General features: G+C 39.5%; 1 protein-coding gene and 1 long non-coding RNA gene across 3 annotated transcripts in view; one reads left to right on the forward strand and one right to left on the reverse strand.

The window, feature by feature from the left end:
- Sol1 (CUB domain-containing protein Sol1) overlaps nucleotides 1-20,931 on the forward strand; it is a 251,776-nt gene that overhangs the window by 213,203 nt on the left and 17,642 nt on the right. Inside the window, exons 9-10 of the mRNA XM_011059790.2 lie at nucleotides 7,344-7,530; nucleotides 12,155-12,345. Coding sequence (XP_011058092.1) covers nucleotides 7,344-7,530; nucleotides 12,155-12,345 — 378 coding nt within the window. The remainder of the gene's footprint in view (nucleotides 1-7,343; nucleotides 7,531-12,154; nucleotides 12,346-20,931) is intronic.
- Nucleotides 1-20,931, reverse strand: part of LOC105148210 (uncharacterized) — a 130,141-nt gene that overhangs the window by 85,925 nt on the left and 23,285 nt on the right. The window lies entirely within an intron of this gene.

The raw sequence follows: 20,931 nt of genomic DNA on the forward strand, positions 1-20,931 counted from the left end.
AACTCGTTGTCCTCTCCGGCTGAATTCCGGAAGAGCGATCGGCTGTCACGATTACCGATCGTTTCGGGCCCGTCCGACAAACGTGAGAAAAAAATAAAAGGACGAAGGTACCTTCTCTGCGTGAAGAATGGTCGTCGTTTCGCGCCGAGTCTGAATCCCGTTAGCTTGTGGTCTTAACGGATGTCTAGCGAAGATATGGCCGCGGAAACTGTATACGGATACTTAGTTGTCAAAACGTTTGTACAGAATGAGAATTTAATTCTCATCGTTAAAAAAATCGTTGGGAAAATATTTGACGGTATCAATCGATAGGAAATACAGAGATTATCTCAAAAACGTCTTTCAAACTCGCTTTTAATCCCTCTGCGGTTTTTTAAGATAAATTACATCCTCGGATAGCTACGACTGGCGGAAAAAGGTGAAATTAGAGAAAGAGAAGATTTTATATATCCCAGACTTAATACTTTTTCATAGAGTAATTTTTTTTCATGGTAATTAGTTCACACACACACACACACACACACACACACACACGCATACAGTCTGACCTTCTCTTGGGACAAGCACGATATGTCACTGCGGAAACACCAAGCACTTTTCTGTACTTTTCCCCTGTGTTAAATCTTGTCATCGCTAAAGAATCGTTCTTGATTGCACTTCCAACGCTGCAGCGTCTGCTCGCGGATGCGCACGACTATCGTGCACATGCTGCTTAGTCGGAGCTTCCACATCATTTGACTACATTGAGCACATCGTGTAACGACTATTTTGCATCAGCTTAGCGCTGAAAGGATTAAGTTTATAACCGAGTTTGAGTATTACGAAGTTGCGATGCGGTCCGTTGATGCAGACGGTTCATTCATACCACGAGCTTTATCGTCGCTAATTGAGATCTCGATGGACGAACTCCGTGAGTTTGTTGGCATTGATAGATGATGAATGCTTCACCTACGGAATCATATGTCGGGGTCGATGTATCGATTTCAAGCGTTCCGCGAATGTCGATTCAATTGGATAAAAAAAAAAGTGTCCATCGTTTAAATTGTTTATTGAGATTATCGCTCAAGATAGTTGAAATTGCAAATTCGAGTTGCAAACAGTGCAATCAAGATCGATGATTCGCAAAATTTCATTTGGCAATTAATTTCAAATCTTTTAGATTCTCAGAAATTTAAGGTGCGCTTTCACGCACAATGAGAAGTAAGTGAGGCGCAAGGATTAAATATTTCATTGACTTTAACGCGTCAATCTTTGTCGGCAACATTCGTCGCATAAAGTACGAGTTTACCTCTCCCTCTATAACGGCGCGACGTCGTTTCTGTACCATTCGTCCGCGAACTTTTTCTATTCTTTTCCAGTCGCGCGCGAAAGAGAAAAGCTCATCAGCTAATGGAAATGGCGATCGAACGTTAGAAACGATATCGATCAAAATATTCGATCGTTGCGAAGTGAGTAGAAAACTGGCCACGACGTCAACGAAAAAAGAGAACGGTAGTGGTGACGACGGCGACGGCGACGGCGACGGCGACGACGACGACGATGGCGACGGCGGCGGCGAACGCGTGGAAAAACGCAGCGCGAGAACGAGACGGAAGACCGCTACGTTGTATTTGCAAAGACGGAAAATAATGTAATTATAATTTACGAGACGCAAACAGCACAATAGGCAGACGCGCGAACGGAATCATGTCGAACGGCGAACCAATGGAAGAAGCAGAGATAGAGAAGCGCGAGAGACGACGAGACAAGTCGGGTGGAGTCATCGGGAAAGCAGCGACAAAGTGCGACGACGCGGTGCGAAAAGCCGATAAATCAGCCGACCTAGTCGGAATTAGTTACCGTTCCATTTTGTAGCAACGTTAAGTAAGTTGCCTTCCGCTCCGTTCTCCTACTCGTCCCATCTCTCTGCCTTCCTTCCGTACCTGCCTCCGTAACTTTCTCTCTCTCTCTCTCTCTCTCTCTCCCTCTCTCGCTCTCTTCTCTCATTTCCTTACTCGTTCCTAGCACCCTTATCTCCGGGGTGGCGGAGAAACTCGTCCATCCGCCTCTCTGTCTCGTTTTCCTCCTTGTTTCTTCAACAGAGGATCCGACGTGCTCTATAGACTCTCGTTCTGAGACAAAACCACCGGTATATCCGCATCGCGACAATCTCGCAAAATTCTCCGGTAAAGACCACGCCGGTCTGTTTCCGGCGTGTGTCATGTCCCGCTTAACTATCGTGTCTTATCGATGACATTAAATATCGTCGGGAGACGGTAGAATCAGCTGCCGAATCGTCGTCTGTGCTGGATGTTCTGGACGTTGTTGATCGTCTTTCGAACGAGATTCATTGTAACCTTTGACTCGAGTTATATAGACTTTTGTCACCCGCAAGATTCAAAGGTTTTTTTTGATTATCGGATTTTGGTAAAGCTTTGAGAAATTGAAAAAAGTTTTGCATGCAAAGAGTCCAATACAACTACCTATAGATATTTTTAAGGACATTGAAATCCGTTGAAACATTCACGATTTATTTTCAACAATAAATGGATTTGCGGGTTGAATTTTTCTATTATTTGCAGCATTTACAAAATATTTTTCTTCGTTCTGTCGTCAAAATAGAAATTGTATTTTTACGAAATCTCTCTTGATTCGAGTTTATTTTCTTAAAAATTAAAAAAAAAATCATGCATTAAAGATTGAGATAATATTAAATTATTATTATGCATGTATCCTCGACAGCTTATTATAAGAGGTAAAATTAACGCTGAACTATTGACCTTTGCCGAATAATAAAGTATGCTGAACTTGCGAGAATTCAAAGGTCACTTAACGCGCCTGCAAACGATAAACGAGCTGTTCGCTAGCCAGTAAAGTAGGTGATAACCTTTTTCTAGGCCACAGGCTACATCTTTTTTATCTTCATCTATTCGTAGCAGCTATTCGCATCGCTCGAAAAAAGATGCAAAAAAGAGAAAAAAAGCACACATTAAAGAGCACTTAGTAACGCTTATGCAATGAGACGCTATTGTCTGGAGAGCTTTGTAATTAATCAATTATCTTACGTGTGCGTGATATTATACTTACACATAGTTGAGAGCTATTTTAAAAGAGGTGTCCGTGGCTTCTTGTATTTATAAAAACATTCGATATTCGCAAGAAACTAATGCGACGTGAAAGATTGATCGGTGATATTTTTTTCGCAACTATAACTCAAGTTTATATTGAATATACGAACCTTGATATATTTTCTGCGAGTGCGCTTGACATTCTACGGATGCGAATTGAAAAATAGAAAGATTCCGTAAATTTTGAGAGGAAGTGGAACGTTTTCAACAGATTTTCGATAATTTTATTTCTATACAATATCCGCGCTTTAAGAGGATCGATGCGTATCTCTAGAGTCTAGATATAGATCGGGCGATTGAAGAAAGTCATTTTTCATCGTTGAATCGTCGCGTCGCTACGGAATGATCGGAAAGGTGTCAAAAAAGTCTGATTTAAAGTCTAAATTAAATTTCATGACGGGGGACGACGAACTTTTTGCTGCCGACAGCAACTACTGCTACAAGCACGCAGTACGCCCTGCGAATGTTCGTATTCGCGGTTACGCCAAAATGCGCAAGAAAATATGAGCGTTCATCATTCGAACGGAACCGGAAACCCATGCGGATATATCCTCGGTACGGATTCTGCCGAGGGGGAGGATATGGGTGGGCAGAAGGGAGAGTTGCTTAAATCTGCAGAGTTAGGACAGGACTTACCGCCAAGACGCGGCTCGCAAATGGCGTTCAAATTAATTTCAACAAAGTTCGTAAATTATTAATATCCGCTGGGGCCGGCGGCTGCTGACTCGCTTGTTCCCGGCTAAATGTGCTGTTTAATTAGGAAATCCGCGATTGTGGTAAGACGGGGATTGTCAACGGTTTTACGTTACGTTACAGGCTACCCTTTCCGGGCTTGAGCCTTTCCGTTGAGCGCTGACCGCCTGCCACGCAGATGGATTGTGAATATATCTCGCATCCGCCAGTGAAACGAGCTTAAAACTATTCCGACAACGCTATGCAACACTACCGCGTATCACCGCGCAACGTTTACGTGGAAGTTTGTAAAACAGCGTGGCGAAATCGTCACTCGTACGAGTAATGGTTCTGAGAATTCTTTTTTCGCGACTAAAAGCAACTGCAGCGTGAAATTGCACCGGTTTGGATTAAAGCGTTAATCGTGACATTTTGTAGATTATCAGAGTGTGACTAACTTTTAGACCGTACGTACATGCCGTAACGTACGTCGTAACTTGGACAGGAAAAAATTGGACGAAAATTGGGCAGGAATTTCAGAACAATACCATTTTCTCTCCTCATACATAATATATGATAGTTTACATCGCATAGCCAACGATCGCTATTCTAAAAACTGTCGATTGCCAATCTCACTGGGATAGCCACGTCTGACAGCACGATATTCTCGCCAGTATAGAAATTGATCGCCGTAAGTGAATTCGTTTCCCAAATATAACGGGAGACGTAGTCGGAATACTTGGTGACTCTAAGAATTTTCAGAGGACGGCTCATGAATGCAAATTAAAACGTTTGCCGGTTCTACCGCTCATCTCTTTCCCGGTGCCTAGCCTTTCTTAGTGCTATTTGGCTTCTCTTACAAACAATGTTCAAAAGTCGATACTCACATACAGCGGGTGACGCTTAAAATAAAAAGTATTACACGTATCGTATATGTAGGTAAATAACACATGTATACAAAATATACATAAATTATAATCTTAAATAAAGCTGTCAATAAATCTGTGGATTAATCGATGAAAAGACAATTGTGTACATTGCATAATTAATTAATTTACACGGACGCGTTGAATGAGTTTCATACACAGAATTAATGTATTTTTAATCGAATATCGTTAAACACGATCAACATCGCTTGTAAGGCCGTTGCATGCTATTTTCACGACATTAGATGCCCGCAAAATCGTCCGCTTCTACCTTCCACGTCTTTCTTTATTTTTGTGGCGTGCGCACACTCCTAAGTTTCTCCACAGATATATAGGGCCACAACGCAATGCTCAACAATAAGAAAGCTTTAGAATGGCAGTGGCCATTACGGCACGGCATAATGCACATTTCCAGTCCAACATTTCCAATAATATGCCGCTGTTAAAGCGAAAATTATGCATTGACGGAACGATGAAGAAACGATAGAGAAAATTTAATGAAGATGCAATTTTTTTCAACGAGAAATATATTAATATTGATTTTGGCACGCTGTTATTCGTAAAAACATTCGCGTTTCTTCAAATATTGTGCCGAGATTTAGATGTATTTTCTTAATATACGTCACATACATTAGACGTAAGTCTCAAAATGGAAATCGAGCTAAAAATGGCGCTAAGAGAACGGGGATGAAAAAGGAAAAGCTTGAACACGGCGGCGAATGATATTTCCAATATTCTCGCAGCAACGCCAAGTTTGCTATAACGCAAAGTTCGAGATAAGTACGATGCTGATACAAACACTCATACAACATTCATGACTGACGACGACGCGACGTATTGATACCTTGCACTTTTCCAGTTTCAGTGCATCCGAGTCTTTTTCCCGTATCAATGCCTTTCCCTCTCAAGCGCAATCGTTAAAAGCGCTAAATTAATATAAGTATCTTCTCTCGTTAATTCAAAGAAAAAATGTATACATATTAAGTCTGCTATTTTTAGTATAACTAGCCTGGTTTAATATATGATAAAGAATACACGTATATATATATATATATATATATATATATATATATATACATTTGAAGTCTTGAAGTGAGTTCACGAGGGTCGTTAAGGTAGCTACTCGGCCAAGATATTGCATTACTTTTTCCAAACTCGATAAAAGCCATTGTCGGCCTCGCGCCGACGGCTTTGAGGCGCGAGGTCGCAGCAATAGTGACCTGGCCAAATGACAATTTTATCGAATTTCTTCATATCCTAAATACGATCACATCCTAAACACATATCGAAACGTGTATTGTACGGCTAAACGATGAATTACGAGATAGTCCTGCATTCAACGATGCATTATTGTATCTCTATGCTAGCTTTTCGGCATCCCGATTACACGCATCGTATAGCAATATTAATTACCGCAGGCTAGTTTCTAAACCAAGTCAACAGTAAGTTAATATTGCACGCGCTGGCTCGTGTGATTTATTTAGGAAAATAATGCCCGATAATTAATCGCAACTACGATTGTGATGACAAATATATTTAGCCGTACATCTCAATTATGTGTAATTTTTTTATCACAATTTCTGTACATGACAATTTTTATGTGGGTGTGTAAAATATAATTTTACATCTTTACTACGGTGCAGCGTGGTAACCTGGAATTTTACAATCATATTGCGGAACGCTAATGGTTTACGCACGGATAGACAGTGCACTGTTTATATTGCGAGAGGAAACTCGTGGGAGAAGCGCGGAAAATATATTCACGGGAAAATATACAAGTACGCACGCTCACGCGTTCGTAACACCAGGGTTTGCCTAATGACGGCATTTCTTCGGAAGATTCATCTTGCGAAGCGTACCTCAGCGATTCTGGCGTTAAATTACGGAAAGATTAATAACTGTCGAGAAGATTAAAGCGTAGAGACTCGAAACGAATACGCGCTACAATCGTGGTACCGTTATACGCGGCAAAGCGGGTTAAGATATTTATCACATTAAATAATTTCATACCTTCTCCTCCTTGTGAGACTCATTCAATCTTAATGCTATGCGAATAGTGTAGACACATAGAGAACTCTAAAAAAAAATGCGACGAGGCTAAGGAGACATGAATGTCTTTTGTATTACAATTTTAATTTATTTCATAATAAAAATAGACGGTTCGCCTGATATACGAATAAAGATTTTTTTTTCTTCATTACCATTGTATTCATATTGCATATTATTCTTTCAACGAGCGGAATTTAAAAAAAAATCCGTCGTACATATTTTAATTTGGAATATTTTATTTCCGCTAATAAATAAATGTGTCATGATTATTATTATCATACTTTTGTAGTCTTTGCGTGATTTTTATGCAATGTATCCTCGTGATACAGCAGAGCCAGTGCTCGTTTGCATATTATAGTAGCCGTCGATGCGCAAGCACTTGTAATTAAAACACGAAATATTCATAATTTAATTCGTACAACGTATCTTTCAGCACAAAAAGATGAAGGCAACGAAGAAAGCTGTCGCGTAATTTAATTGGCATTTTTTCTTCCTTTGGCTGCGCCTCAATTAATTACTTTCGTTACATTCCCTTTTTATTCGTCAACTGTTGCCGCTCGTTAAGTCACCGTGCGTCTCTTTGTTACAGCGTCTCTCTGCGACATAGTTTACAACAGCGATACAACAAAAACAGGCATAGTTATGTCACCTGGATACCCGAATCCATATCCATCCAGGACACATTGTACATACGACTTTCAAGGAAGAGGAAAGGAACGGGTGCAGGTGATATTCCAGGACTTGAATCTGTTTCATTCTCAGAGCAATCCAAATGAGTAAGTTTATCATATTTTATGTAGTTCCACTGCTGAACTATATATATATCCGTTGTACGAATATATCTCCACTCGGAAAATTATATCTGTTTTCGTGAGACTTGCACGGTCAGAGACACGCGCGATCGATTTGTACGTCGCGTCGTGAATATGCCGGATTTATACAGAACTGTGTGTTCACATCAAGTACATCATTGTGTTTTATAGTAGCAAACGTAACTCTTAACTCTTATAACATAGCACATAGATTGTGCCTAGACCTTTCAATATATTCTTATGGCACAACAGGTGTATGCTACCGTAAACATTATGTATTTGCACGCGCGTAATAGACGTTGCTCACTTTGTCTTCACGCTGTTACATCGGAATACGACAAGTGCAATTTCAAAATTTCATGAGAAACGCTTTGTAAGCTTAAGAGTAAGGCTGGTACTGCTTTATACTTTAACGTGTTACATCTTTGTACCTTTTGCTTTCGAAAATTGTCCGATATCGGAAATGTGGAGAAACCGTAGGTTCCAATTTAGCAAATGTAGTAAAATTGATTGCCTTAGAGATTTTCAAATTTTTCTGGCACGTTTACGCACATCGTGCTTTCTTCCCTTCCAGGTCAATACCCATTCGCCTAAATTTGCCCATTCCTATACGTAAAGTTGTATTGTTACTTTACCAGTGTAAGCATGGGTGGCGACTTTTGTGTGTGTGTGTGTGTGTGTATCTGGAGTATTCCACACTTCAGAATTTTTTATGTGTGGAATTCCACACATGAAAAATTTTTCATGAACAATTTGAAAATAACAAGTGTTAAACTAAAAAAAGTTAAATATTTTTGGAACTTTTATTTCAATCAAACTTTCAATTACACGCACACTGAGCGAGCCAAGCGGCCGAAATATTCACGCAGTTCTTTTTTGCAGTTCGTATTTTTCTCCGCGAAAAAAGCGCTAGTCTATAATTTTTCGTACACACCTTAGCGATTAGTTTTTATTTATTTCGGAATATACGAATTCATATTTGTATATTCGATAATATTCAGCAGTTATGTTGCATGTGCACTCCGAGATTGCTGAAACTTTAAATGATAGTTCCTTTCCATTTACACCGATTCTCAGATCATTCTCACTTGTGACATCATAACTCAGTTAAATGCGCGTTCCTTTTGCATTCTGACGAATGAGATTCAACTGAATATTTTTATTCGTAATCTGCACAAGATCGAGACCGTGTGCTTTAGTGAGTCTCGTAAATTCACTTCAAAGTAAGATTATGAACCTGTGTTGACATGTGATAACTTTTTACCAAAGTAAGCATGTAGTGACATCATTAATCTAAGTATAAAATACTCAGCTCACTTCAGACTCAGTTTCACTTGCGTAAATGAAAAGCAACTATTGGTGCACTTATGGATGAGTTCATTAAAAAAAAATAAAATTCAGAGTTCAACGTTTGCTCTCTCTCTCTCTCTCTCTCTCTCTCTCTCTCTCTCTCTCTCTCTCTCTCTCTCTACGAGATTAAATTTATTAAATTTTTTCATTAAGTCTTATTTTATGAATTTAAGCATGTTTCAAGTTAAATTATAAATATTTATAAAATATTTATAAAATATTTATAATTTCGTTGCTCATCATTTTATACGATTATAAAGAGATTTTATGGAGATTAGATAAGTTCTGGACATTTTTTACCCTCCCCCCCTCCTCCCCCCCCCTCCTACCCTCAAATTGTCCAACTCCATGGCGAATCGACAAGTCGCCGCTCCTGAATGTAAGAAATTTTATTTAAATCCGACAAAAGATTCTTATCCTCAAAAATCTGACCAAGCTTTCGAGAATACCTCTGAGTTCCAAACGGCGAAGATCGATTCCGCGAGCGCAGAGATTGAAGGAAGAACCTGGCCAGAGAAGAGACACAGTTCAGCATGGGAAATCCCGGGAAACCGCTGTGATACAACCAACTGCGGATTCGCCGACAATTGCACTCGCTGCGATCACTTATCTCCTCTCATTCATTTTCCACGTAGTTGATCTTAAATAAGATTTAATTAGAGTTCGCGCGTACTATTGATGCTATAACTGACGTTTAAGTGATACTTTCCTCATTGCTTACAAGCATCTGCACTTGTCCATTCTGCGGTGATCGCAAGAGCTTCTCTAACGAAATAATATTACGATTAAATAAACTCCGGAAGCTATCGATATAATGCATGCGCATGAATAATTTCACTGTCGCAACGTATTGCTTTTCTCTTTATGACAGTAATGTGAAGAACGGCAAAGTTTCACAAATAAATTTACACACATTATTAATATAATTACACTTAATTAATTATATATATACCTAATAAGCTTTAAAAAAAAATCTATAATATTTTTTCAAGTATGAACGCGTCAATATTATGATGTATCATATTAATATTGATATAAAAATGTTTTTGTCATGTGTTGTTTTATGAAAATATTTTACCTTAAAGTAACGTAAGCATTATCGTATTTATTCATAAGACACAGGACGGACGTTTTGTAATATATATGATATCTACTCATAATACATGTAGGAAACACGAGTGCATTCAAATAAGATGATTTCTTCTGAACAGACACCCGTTGAAGAAACCCGTGTCGCATCGTCATGTGATTTTTCCATCTAGTTTTCTTCCAATCATCCGAGTAGATTGGTCGAAATTTTCCGAGCGTATGGTTGCCCATTCATGCAGTAATGCTACACAAATTTGCTCATGTACGAAATCACTGCACATGATCACGCACGTAGACCTTGTGTGCATGGGCAAATAATATTCTTTATTATACATTATATTGGTTCTCTCTCGCTATGTCTTGCGAATTGTAAATTGGTTGGTTAAAAGCCATCCATTGTGGATTGTGCCCGCAGGACAATTGCGTAATTATGATACAGTAAACCATGGCACAAAGCTCAAATAGGAGGAGTATAATAGGAATGCTCAACGCTAAACGCAGCAAGAGTAGCTACTTTCATGCGAAAATGAGTTTAACACGATTGTTTTTTTAAAGCTTGCCGTATCATTTTGTCAAAAAAAAAAGGATGGACATGTTGTTTCTTTTACGTGCAACAATTTATGAAAGTTTTTTAATTATATACTTGACGTAAACTGCGTATTCAAACATACCGTTCTCAAAATTATTTTCTTTAAATAAATCTCTTGGTATTTGACAATATTATACATATCATGTTTACTTTGATTATTGATTATTGATTAGTTTGTTATTGAATTTGTTGTTAAATCAAATAAAAATTTAATGCAACGTATCTGTGTTTTTCATATTATATTTCTAAATATATTTAAAAGAGAAAAAGAGAGAACGTGAGCGAGAGAAATCAGTAATTAATATAGCTTATATTATGTATAATACACAGCAACTTTATCAACATGATTTTAATTATTTTTGGAGAAATTTTCTGTGAAATAGCACTTGCAACATATTTACTGATAAAGGCAATGTAGACTTTTTATGTGTCTGTTTGAATATTTAATCCAGCAATCGCAAACGCATTTTATTGAATATAAAAATATTCAATAAAAAAACTGCACTTTTCTCTCTCTCTCTCTGTCTCTCTCTCTTTCTTTCTGTCTTATAATATCTCTATTTTACTTTATTATAAATATTTTAAATATTATACATGTACATTTTCATTTTTAGTACGAGATTCTCTATCTCAATAAATATGTTATGCATAAGTGAAATTGATAGTTTTAAGTTGATTATAACCGATTGCAATTATTTGATATTTCCAACCCGACGAATAGATTGCAACGGATAATTTTCGCGAGGGACGACAGCGAGTTCTCGTGTCAAGAGTTTGCGAAACGAAAGTCCAGACTCGAAGAGAATGTCAACTCGGTGTCGAGTTATCGTTCAAAGTTCGCTAGCGGCGTCGTAAGCACAGAATATAAAATTGGACAACGTGCAACGTGTTGCAGTACACACTCCGGTGCGCGTACCGGGACAAATACATCTTGATTCCTGTTCCTTGTGTTCTAACGGGACGTGAAATCAGAAATGGAAATACGAGTCCCCTCGGTAGCGGAGCATCTTTTGTCGAGGAAATGAAAAGTTTTTCCTATCGAATATTATTTCATGACGCGTAACGAAGGCTACACATCGCGGCAACGCTGACAGGACTGCGTTGTGACGCAGTCCATAAACTTTATAAATGATTAACGTCGCGTGAGATATCGCATTCAAAGTATATTTTATTAAAGATTATCCTACGATTACATAAATTTCTAAATATTTTTCACATATTTTTTTTTCTTTTTTTTTTATAAAATTTTTATATTTTATACTTTTTCTCTTCACTTTTTAATATCATTATATGTAGAATATTATACGTAATAAATTGATCGTGCAAGAGGTGAGAGATACTTTATCTACAATTATTGTAATTATTAAAATTATATGGAAATTGTTGGTTCTCCGTGCAATAATTATCGCGCTCGAAAGTATCAAATTTCGGTTATATTTCAACCGTAGATATGCACTTGAAACAAATAAAATGATTAATTTTGCAAATATAATATGTATAGATATACTTGTAAAATAACACCCAAAGGAGATTATAAATATATTATTTTTTTTATTACAGTTGCGAAGGGGTCGATTCATTGGTGGCATTCGTGAATATAGATGGGAAGAAGGACAAAATAGATTCATTCTGCGGAGATATACCACCGCGGCCTATCATGAGCAACGGTCCGCGGCTTTCCTTGGAGTTTCAGGGACTAACGTCATCTCGCCATTCGAGAGGCTTCAAAGCGACATACACTTTCATGGAAAGTAAGTGCGTAACGCATTGATTTTAATAAGCTCGTGTCTATGAAAAAAAAAAAAAAATAACGATCGAGTGAGAAAAAACTGTATTTCCTCACGATGATTCAAAGTGAATCTTTTAAATAGAAATCTTCCGTTTGCGTGAGACGCGCGTAAATTTACACGTATATTGTCTTCCCGTAAATCGATCGGAAATGTTCCGACCCAGATGGACGACGAGGATCATCGAGAATAACTTATCGACATGGAACGTGTTCGCGGCGCAAGATCAGGCCATGACGTACGATCTTATATATTCGTAGATGGGGCACGAAGCCGTATTCCGGGCTTTTCTCCTATGAGCACCTATGTCCCGTCAAAATTTCAATTTCCGCCGAGCATTCTATCGCGATAGCAATGCGTCTCGCCCCGTTTCGCCGTTTATCACCCGCAGGTAAGTTCGGATTGTAGCGCACAGTGCAGACGCGCTGAGCGGGCATCCAGTAACGGAACCAACGGAACAAATGGATCGCGAAGTGTGTTCGAGATCTCAGGAGAATCCCGAGAATCAGGGAATTCAGGGGATATACCTTAACGTAAGAAAGTCAGAGAGTGCATCTCGCGAGAGTGTATACCTACTGGCGAAAGTTAACGAGCGCACGGAGCAAACGGAGGCAAACAATCTGTCTCAAATATCAAGCAGGTAAAGGGGGATAACTTTGCCGTGCCGTCAGTTAAGGGATGAATATCGCTCGATTATGCCGAGTATTTTATCGTCCTCCGGCTACTATCGAGCAGAGTCGAAAGTTCGCGCGCTATCGCATAATTGAAACGCGGCAAAATGGATCCTGACCTATTTTGCAACGGTGGAAAGAGATACGGCGGCGAAGTTCCGGCAAAGTCGCTCCGTGGCTCCGTATTATGAATGTTAACGGCAAGTTTGAGTTTAATTTTTACGAGCGGGACGTACCTACCTCTTCTCCGCACTTCCGCCCCACTCTCTCTCCCCCCCCCCCCTCCATCTTTGAAACTTCGCCGTTGAATTATCTGCTAAGGGATGCGGGTACGTTCTTCGGGGGCCCACATAAATAGACTTCGGAGGATCCTCGAAAAAGATGGAGTTGCTCTCGCAAATCGAAGTAGGCATTCGGCAATCGAAGTGGAACGGACACCAAGAAGAGATTCGCAATCGCGCTCCCTCCCTTCTCGCAGGAAACTAGACGCGGGTCTCACTCCCGAACTGTCACAAGCACAACGATGTTCTCGACAACGAATCGATATGACACGTCTTAGAAAGGACCCGCCGGTCCTGCAGGAATAACATTCTGCGCTGACTAGGACATTTCCTTGGGGGGGGAAGGTTGATGTCATCTCAGACTGATATGTGCGTGTCAACCGAGTCGTGCGATACATTTTCCCTATGCGACGTCTGTACATATATATATATATATACACACACACACACACACACACACACACTTACGCTTGAAACTAGTAATTATGACATTGTTAGAGAGAGAGAGAAAGAGAAGTCGCAACATCCAGCAGACAAATTTCTAGCTCTTCGTCGTTATAATCGACGTCACGGCGACAATGGCAGGCGGATAATCGCGAATTACACCATAACGACAAACACGCCATTGCAAACGCGAAGGACGGAAGATTTATGACGTCTACTCGGTGTAACCCGCCCTTCTTGCAATTAGTCTCGTCTTCCGCCACGATGGTAAATTAGGCTCCCCCTCTAAAAAGCGAGTTTGTCTCTCGGTGCGAACACTTTGTGCAATAATAACGCGAAAATCTATTTTCCTCACCGTATTTTCGATCGTCGATCGTACCATATTTCCTAGCAGACGAGACGTACCGTCACCACCACCACCATCACACCACTATGTCTTTGGACGGTGTCGCGTCAATCCATCGACCTTTCTCGTGGAAACTTATCGCTACGTCGATTCGCAGTCGTTTAGTCACGAGGCGACGCGCGCCAAAGGACATCGACCGGAAGTTTCGGAATTCGGTCGAACGTTCCAAATATCGTCGACAGCAACGATGGCAGCGTTGGCAGTTAGCGAGCGACATATTCCTCACGACGTGACTAGTGAGAGAACTCGACTCGTCGGGCGAGACGGTGACGGATTTACGAATCCATCGTCGACGAAGAAGTAGGACGGAGCTTTTGGAAAACAACGTCGTCGTCGGCGTCGTCGCGCTTCGACATTCAACCATATATATGTATACACACACGCACACACACACACACACACACACACACACACACGCACGCACGCACACACATGCATATTATGTGTATAAAGCGTTCCGTGTTTGTCTGATGCTTTGTATGTACGTATCTATACGCGTCGCGCCGGTATCAAACATATGAAACTTATGGCCGTATTAGCAGCAACGCTTTAGTGTAACCTGGCGTATTCCGCTTTCGAACTTCCTCAGAGTTTCGACGCAATATTTCCGACGAACTCGGCAAAGTTGATACGGGTGCACGTCGTACGTCGTATTGTTGCGTCAAGTCATACAGCGGGAAGTGTGCTACGTCGACTCATTCGGTCGACTCGCCAACTTTGGTCATCCATTAGTCGCTAAACTTTTTAAACGAATCTAAAACATACGTCAGTGATGCACGTAGTTACTGACCATTAAGATATTTGGAACACATGCGACTCGCAGAGGTTTCGCATGAAACTGTAAAATTCCGACGCAAACCCGCGCAAACCAGGAAGTACTAGGTTAAAAAAAAAAAAAAAAAAAAAGAGAAAGAGTTCACGGACAACGCTTTAAATACCACCTTGAAACAGGAGCGTTTTGCATTTCGAGAGTTATTTCGCGCGAATAGTAGAACGAGGTGCCGGAATCGTTATCGTTGATTACAATTGCAAAGTTGGGAGGAGTCCGGCCGAGACAGGACCAGGAAGGAAGGAAGGAAACGACGAGAAGGGAACTCGGTGGCCGAATGCTCTCGGATACGCGCACGATGCCGAACTACGACTACTGCGAGACGGTGGCGAATCTTTTGTAATGTAGATCGCAGGACGATTTTAACGACGGTTATACCCCCTCGAAAGTGTGATAAACAGTTTGCGTTCACCATCATGATACATACATAACGGCTCGAGGCGATCCCTTCGTGCCCGCCCATGGCCGACTTCGGGTTCGGGACAGAGCGACGCGATCTGGCGCAACATAAATTGCCAGCTCGTATATACTTGAACATTCTTCCATGGCCGGGTATTATAAAAGTTCTCGCGAAACTTTATCAATTTTACGGATACGCCACGTGTACTAGGAAAAAAAGAAACGAGAGCTCGTTTACCATCCTTCTCTCTCTCTCTCTCTCTCTTTCTCTCTTACCTTCCGCTCGCTTTGATCGCTTTCACGTATATATACGCGAGCACACGCGTACGTACGTTTTGTATTTTTATATAACTACGTACGAGCGATCCGATTTCTTCTCGTTTGCACCAACAAGATATTATCGGTTATAAGATGTAACGCTTTGAAAAATTGCTAATTTAATTCTGATTTTTATCAAAGATCAAAGAATCGAAAAAAATGATCGATGATATAGAATGCATACGTCCGTGTATTAAATGTTGTAAATTTACAAAACAGTGATAGCTTCGTTGCTTCGTGTTGCACGAGTTACACGTATCCGCTTTCATCGGAAGAAAGGTAGAAGTTACTTAAGGTGGCAGAGCGAAGAAATTCTCTCGTCTCGGCAACGACGGCAACCTTGAAAAATTGATACCGTAGGCTTCGTCTCGACTAGGCTTTATCGGAGTAACGGGCAACTAAACGTACCATTTTATTGGATCCTACGCTCCGGTACGCTGCGAATACCGAAGTGCTGTTGGCTGTGCGTGAATCTCAATCGTGGAAGCAGTCTGGCGAAACAAAATAGGTTTCTCGTCTACCGTGTAACTCGCCAGCTTACTTCGAGATTCGCTCGACCGACACACAATCCCGTGATACCAAAAGTTGGAGGCACAGCGTTGTCCAACAACAAACATGGCGGGATTGTTGATCCATGTTTGCTCCTTCAGCGTGTAGCAGCATGCGTAGTTATAATATCTGTAGCATCCGGTGCATAGTTATGCAGAGTACCTGGTTTAACGTCGCCACGAAATTTAGAGCTTCTTTTTACGCGAACACAAAACAGTGCTTAGGCAGAAGTTTGTTTACGGATGTAAATTTCGTTGCATAAGTTACAGGTACTTGTACAAGCGTGAAACGTTGGCAATTAATAATCAGGCTTCACTAAATCACTTGAAAATGTTGAATAACTTTTATTATATAATCGCGGACAAATATATCTGAGCTGTTAAATATTAAATATAAAATTGGTACCTCATTACAGTTAATTCGCGCAATTTATCGTCAGTTTTGTTGTTGGCATTTTCGTCAAACTGCAGCGCGAAACGTACGTCACAGTGTTCAAATATCCTGTAATTTCCGTAGAAATGTACAAAGCGCGGGCAAACGCGACGTTCTCGTTACTTTAACTCCTCCCCCTCCCCCATACCTCACGTAATCGGGGGACATTGCTTGTTGCAAGCGTGAAACAAACGACGCGACTGGAAAAAAGAGCAGGTCGAGCGTAGAGTGAGGTCATTTCAAAATGAAAACCCTACGCTGAAACGCGAGACGCCGGTGATACAAGTAGAAAAAGCTGCAACCATCGCGCCATTGCCAGCCAAACGAAACAATATGGGACTTTAATTCAGGATGACGTCACCGGCGAGCGTGCAAGACCATCTAACGAAAACAAAGCAGTATTAATACGAGTATTATACTCTCTCAAGCCTGATGAAAGATAAATTATTGTAATCATTAAATTTGAATGTTGAAATTGTGCGGATAATTCATCGTTAAATAACGTTCATTTTACTAAATATTTAATGAACATTAAAGAACCATCGGGCAACTATTTGCTCGTGGACATTAATTCAATGATTCATTGGTAATATAAACATCGGCGATCCACTATCGGCATCGATCTCGGTAATTCACAAGAACATTTCGGAAAATTCATTTATTTATGCCCTCTATGTCGATATAATATCATTTGGAAACTTAGTAATATTGATTTATTTACTCCATATCCTCGTAATGCACTCAATCCGACGAGGCAGTTTATATTTTCTGGCACGTTGCTGGTAATCATCGAAATAAAATCAGCCAATTCATAATTTGAACGGCGCGTTGCAGTTACGCAACTCGCATATCTGACAGAGTTCGTATCGCGGATGAATAACTGATCGATTGAATTATAATATATTAAAATGTCTCGCTCAACGCTTGCCCGATTGAAAATAAATTTAGCTACTTTCGCAAATATTCAGTGGGAAATAACATTCTAGCGAAAGAAACATTTATTACTAACTTTATATAATAATTTAATATAAATCCTCGTTTTTCGGACACAGATTTGATTAAGACAGATGTTTTGCCATTATGTCTAGCTAATCTCTCTTTGTTTGTTTTTCTCTGACTTTGATTATATACTTTTTGGTATATACAAGGTGCCTCTTTAGCCAAGTATTTTTTTGCTGTTTGATCAATTTGTATAAAATCTTTGTTAAAAATCTTAATATAGAATTTCGTTACCGAGAGATATCTAACATTGAAAATTCTTCAAGTTGTAAAGGCGGGCAATGAGAAATGAACTCTAAATTTTCCAAGGAATTTGCAGTCGGGAAAAAATGCAAGATGCTTGGAGCACCCAGTAAATCAAGCTTCTTGCTTATTAGAGGTACGCTTAACAAGTGAGTAATTGTTGCGCGCAACTTTCTTCGAGTCCTTTCTTAGCTCGAGTACACGGTATCCGTATAATAAAGTTGATGTACAAAACAGGTACGCTCCTTTCCCAATGGCGGTCGGAATGGAAATTATGAACATTTAGATGCAAATTTAATCTATTTGATAGCGAAGACTCGCGAAAAAATAAGAAGGAAATAAATGCAATTTTATTTTCTTTCAAAAGAGTCAAAGCAGAATAGCGGAATAATTCAGTGCTCATCATTTTTGTGCTCAATTTAATGATACGTTACATATTTCTACTCGCTCGATATCGGAACGATTCCCGTAACGTTTCGTGGCTGTTCCAGACGCCCCGGCCGCAAATGAATATCGGATCGCGGGCATGTCCGATCGAACGTAACACGCGTTATCCGGGGATGCCCTTAACCGCGCGTTACTCGTCGCGAGCTATCGGGAAATGTCATAAAGCGAAGCGTGACCGTGTCATAAATATCCGATTCTGACGTCGAAATTCAACGGACGATCCCTACGACGATCCCTTGACGAGAGACAAATTGTGCGACAACCAGAAACGCGACCCGCTGCATTAAGGAATTACATGCATAGCTCGCACGCATCGCTCACTTCCATTGATTGCGCAGATAGGAATATATGCTGCAAAAATCGCGTAAGAACGTTGAATACTGTGTTACGTAATGGGATTTGTCACTTCTTCATTTTTTCGCAAACAACACGTATATCTCTAACATGTGTATGTACATGTATACGTACATGTATAATTATAATTTACCATTTCAATGTTCGCGACAGAAACGTCTATTAGAATGCTAATTTTCGCATTTCCAAGCAAAATTCTACACATATCTGACACAATACCGTATCGTATCGTAGGAGTAGTAGTGAATGATAATTTCAACCGTAATCAGTATCCGCATCGATAATAAGCAGCTGATTTAGCAATACTCTCGATTATTCCACATTGCGTTAGTGTGGAACATATAATTTACAAATATTTGCACTATACCCAATCATCAGAGACGGTAAATTCTATTATAAAAGCAGATACCACAGCACACGGATGTTGCGATCTGTTTGTCCTACTGCTAATTACATGCGCAGAGCGTTTCATTCTCAATGAATCAGCGAAATTGTGTCGCATTCGAATCTTGCTGATCTCGTCATTTTTTATCTGTATATATTGTTGTTGATTAGATTGGAGCTGCAAATGCGGAATGTATTAATGGTACGACGTTGCAGGTATGAATGATAAATCATTACACGATTGTGCAAGACATTTATAAAAGCGACATTTGCTTTGTTATTTGTCACGATTGTTGAAAGGCGTTTAATGTAGTTTTATCGAATTTTAATAAACGCGTCCATCATAATTTCAGTGGAAAATTTTATTAAGCTCCCTTAATCGAAATTGGCTAATGCACGACGTTGCTGGCATTGTACGATTTTTGTTGCATCTTTCAATTCTGTTGGGAATATTTTCGCATGAATATTTTTCGCTATGAATATTTTCCTATAATTCGCCTTTCAATAAACTCATAATTCGAGAGACCAGGTAGCTGCACCTTCTACCGCAGTTGCTACATAATTTTAATTTCTCTATTTCTCTCTCGTCAAACAAAAATTAATTAATTTCTGTCCTGCATCATGGAAAACCATACTAATCATCTAGATTGCGCGACTTTCTGTACCGTAGATACAGCGATGCGCCACTGAATTCTATGCTTAATTCGTCTGACGCATCATACACTCGTATCACGCTCGTCTGATTAAAATCTTCGCGAATGCTGCGCTGCGAATACCGTTGCCATTGTATCGTGTTACGTAAATCGAGGTATTACTTAGTTACGAGGGATACGAAAACGGGACGCGGAAGAAAGATGAAAGAGATAGAAAGGAGAGAGGGTCGTTCGAACATTATACTGCAAATGGCATGCGGAAAAGAGAAAGGGCAACCAACCGTTGTTTTCCGAGATATGTTAGTGCACCACGAGAAACCGGAAGTATTCAAGACAATGTATGCGGACACACATATTCAGAGCGCTCCTGAGTTTAACTCGTACAGTAGCATTATGTCGCGGATGTTAAACGCTTGCGATATCTCGATAGTGCGCATGGTATGGCGCGCCATCGCCGTCAAGGAGCGTCTTTTTATGACCTCGTAACAATAAAAATCACGACGAACGCGCCAGAACATATAATTGCAGCCGAATAATTTCTTCTCTGAAAATAAAAATATTACGTACTGTATATAGGATAACACTGTCTCTATTAAGGCCGTTCACACAATATATGACTATGTAAAGATTAAAGACAGATTCATCAATGAAAATCATTCATGAATTTCTTGGTTATCTTTAATCTTTAGGTAACCATATATTGTGAAATCACTTTTTAGCTAACTTGCTCACTACTGAATTAATTATTAAATGTTGTAGCTTTAATTTTGTCTGTTTGAGATCAATATCGATATTTCAATTATTTGTTTTTCTTATAATATCTTTTTAATCTAAAAAATATAATATTTTGTAATATCTTTGAAAAAAATTTTTTTTAATTTTTATTTAAGGTAACCAAGAAATTCATTAATTACGAAAAATTACAGGTAGTAATATTTTTTTAGATTAAAATGATAATCCCTATTAGTGTGCTCTCTAATTGTAAGAGCTGATGACCCTATTGTCCTTAATTCGTATGCCTATCATCATAACTTATTTTAACACATAATTACTAAAACAAATAATACATGTAAACTAATTATTTATAAATTATAATTAATATTGTATAAATCGTTATTTTAATTATACTCATAATTTCAAT

Source organism: Acromyrmex echinatior, chromosome 1 (genome assembly GCF_024713525.1).
Source record: "Acromyrmex echinatior isolate Ae372 chromosome 1, ASM2471352v2, whole genome shotgun sequence".
Lineage (NCBI taxonomy): Eukaryota > Metazoa > Arthropoda > Insecta > Hymenoptera > Formicidae > Acromyrmex > Acromyrmex echinatior.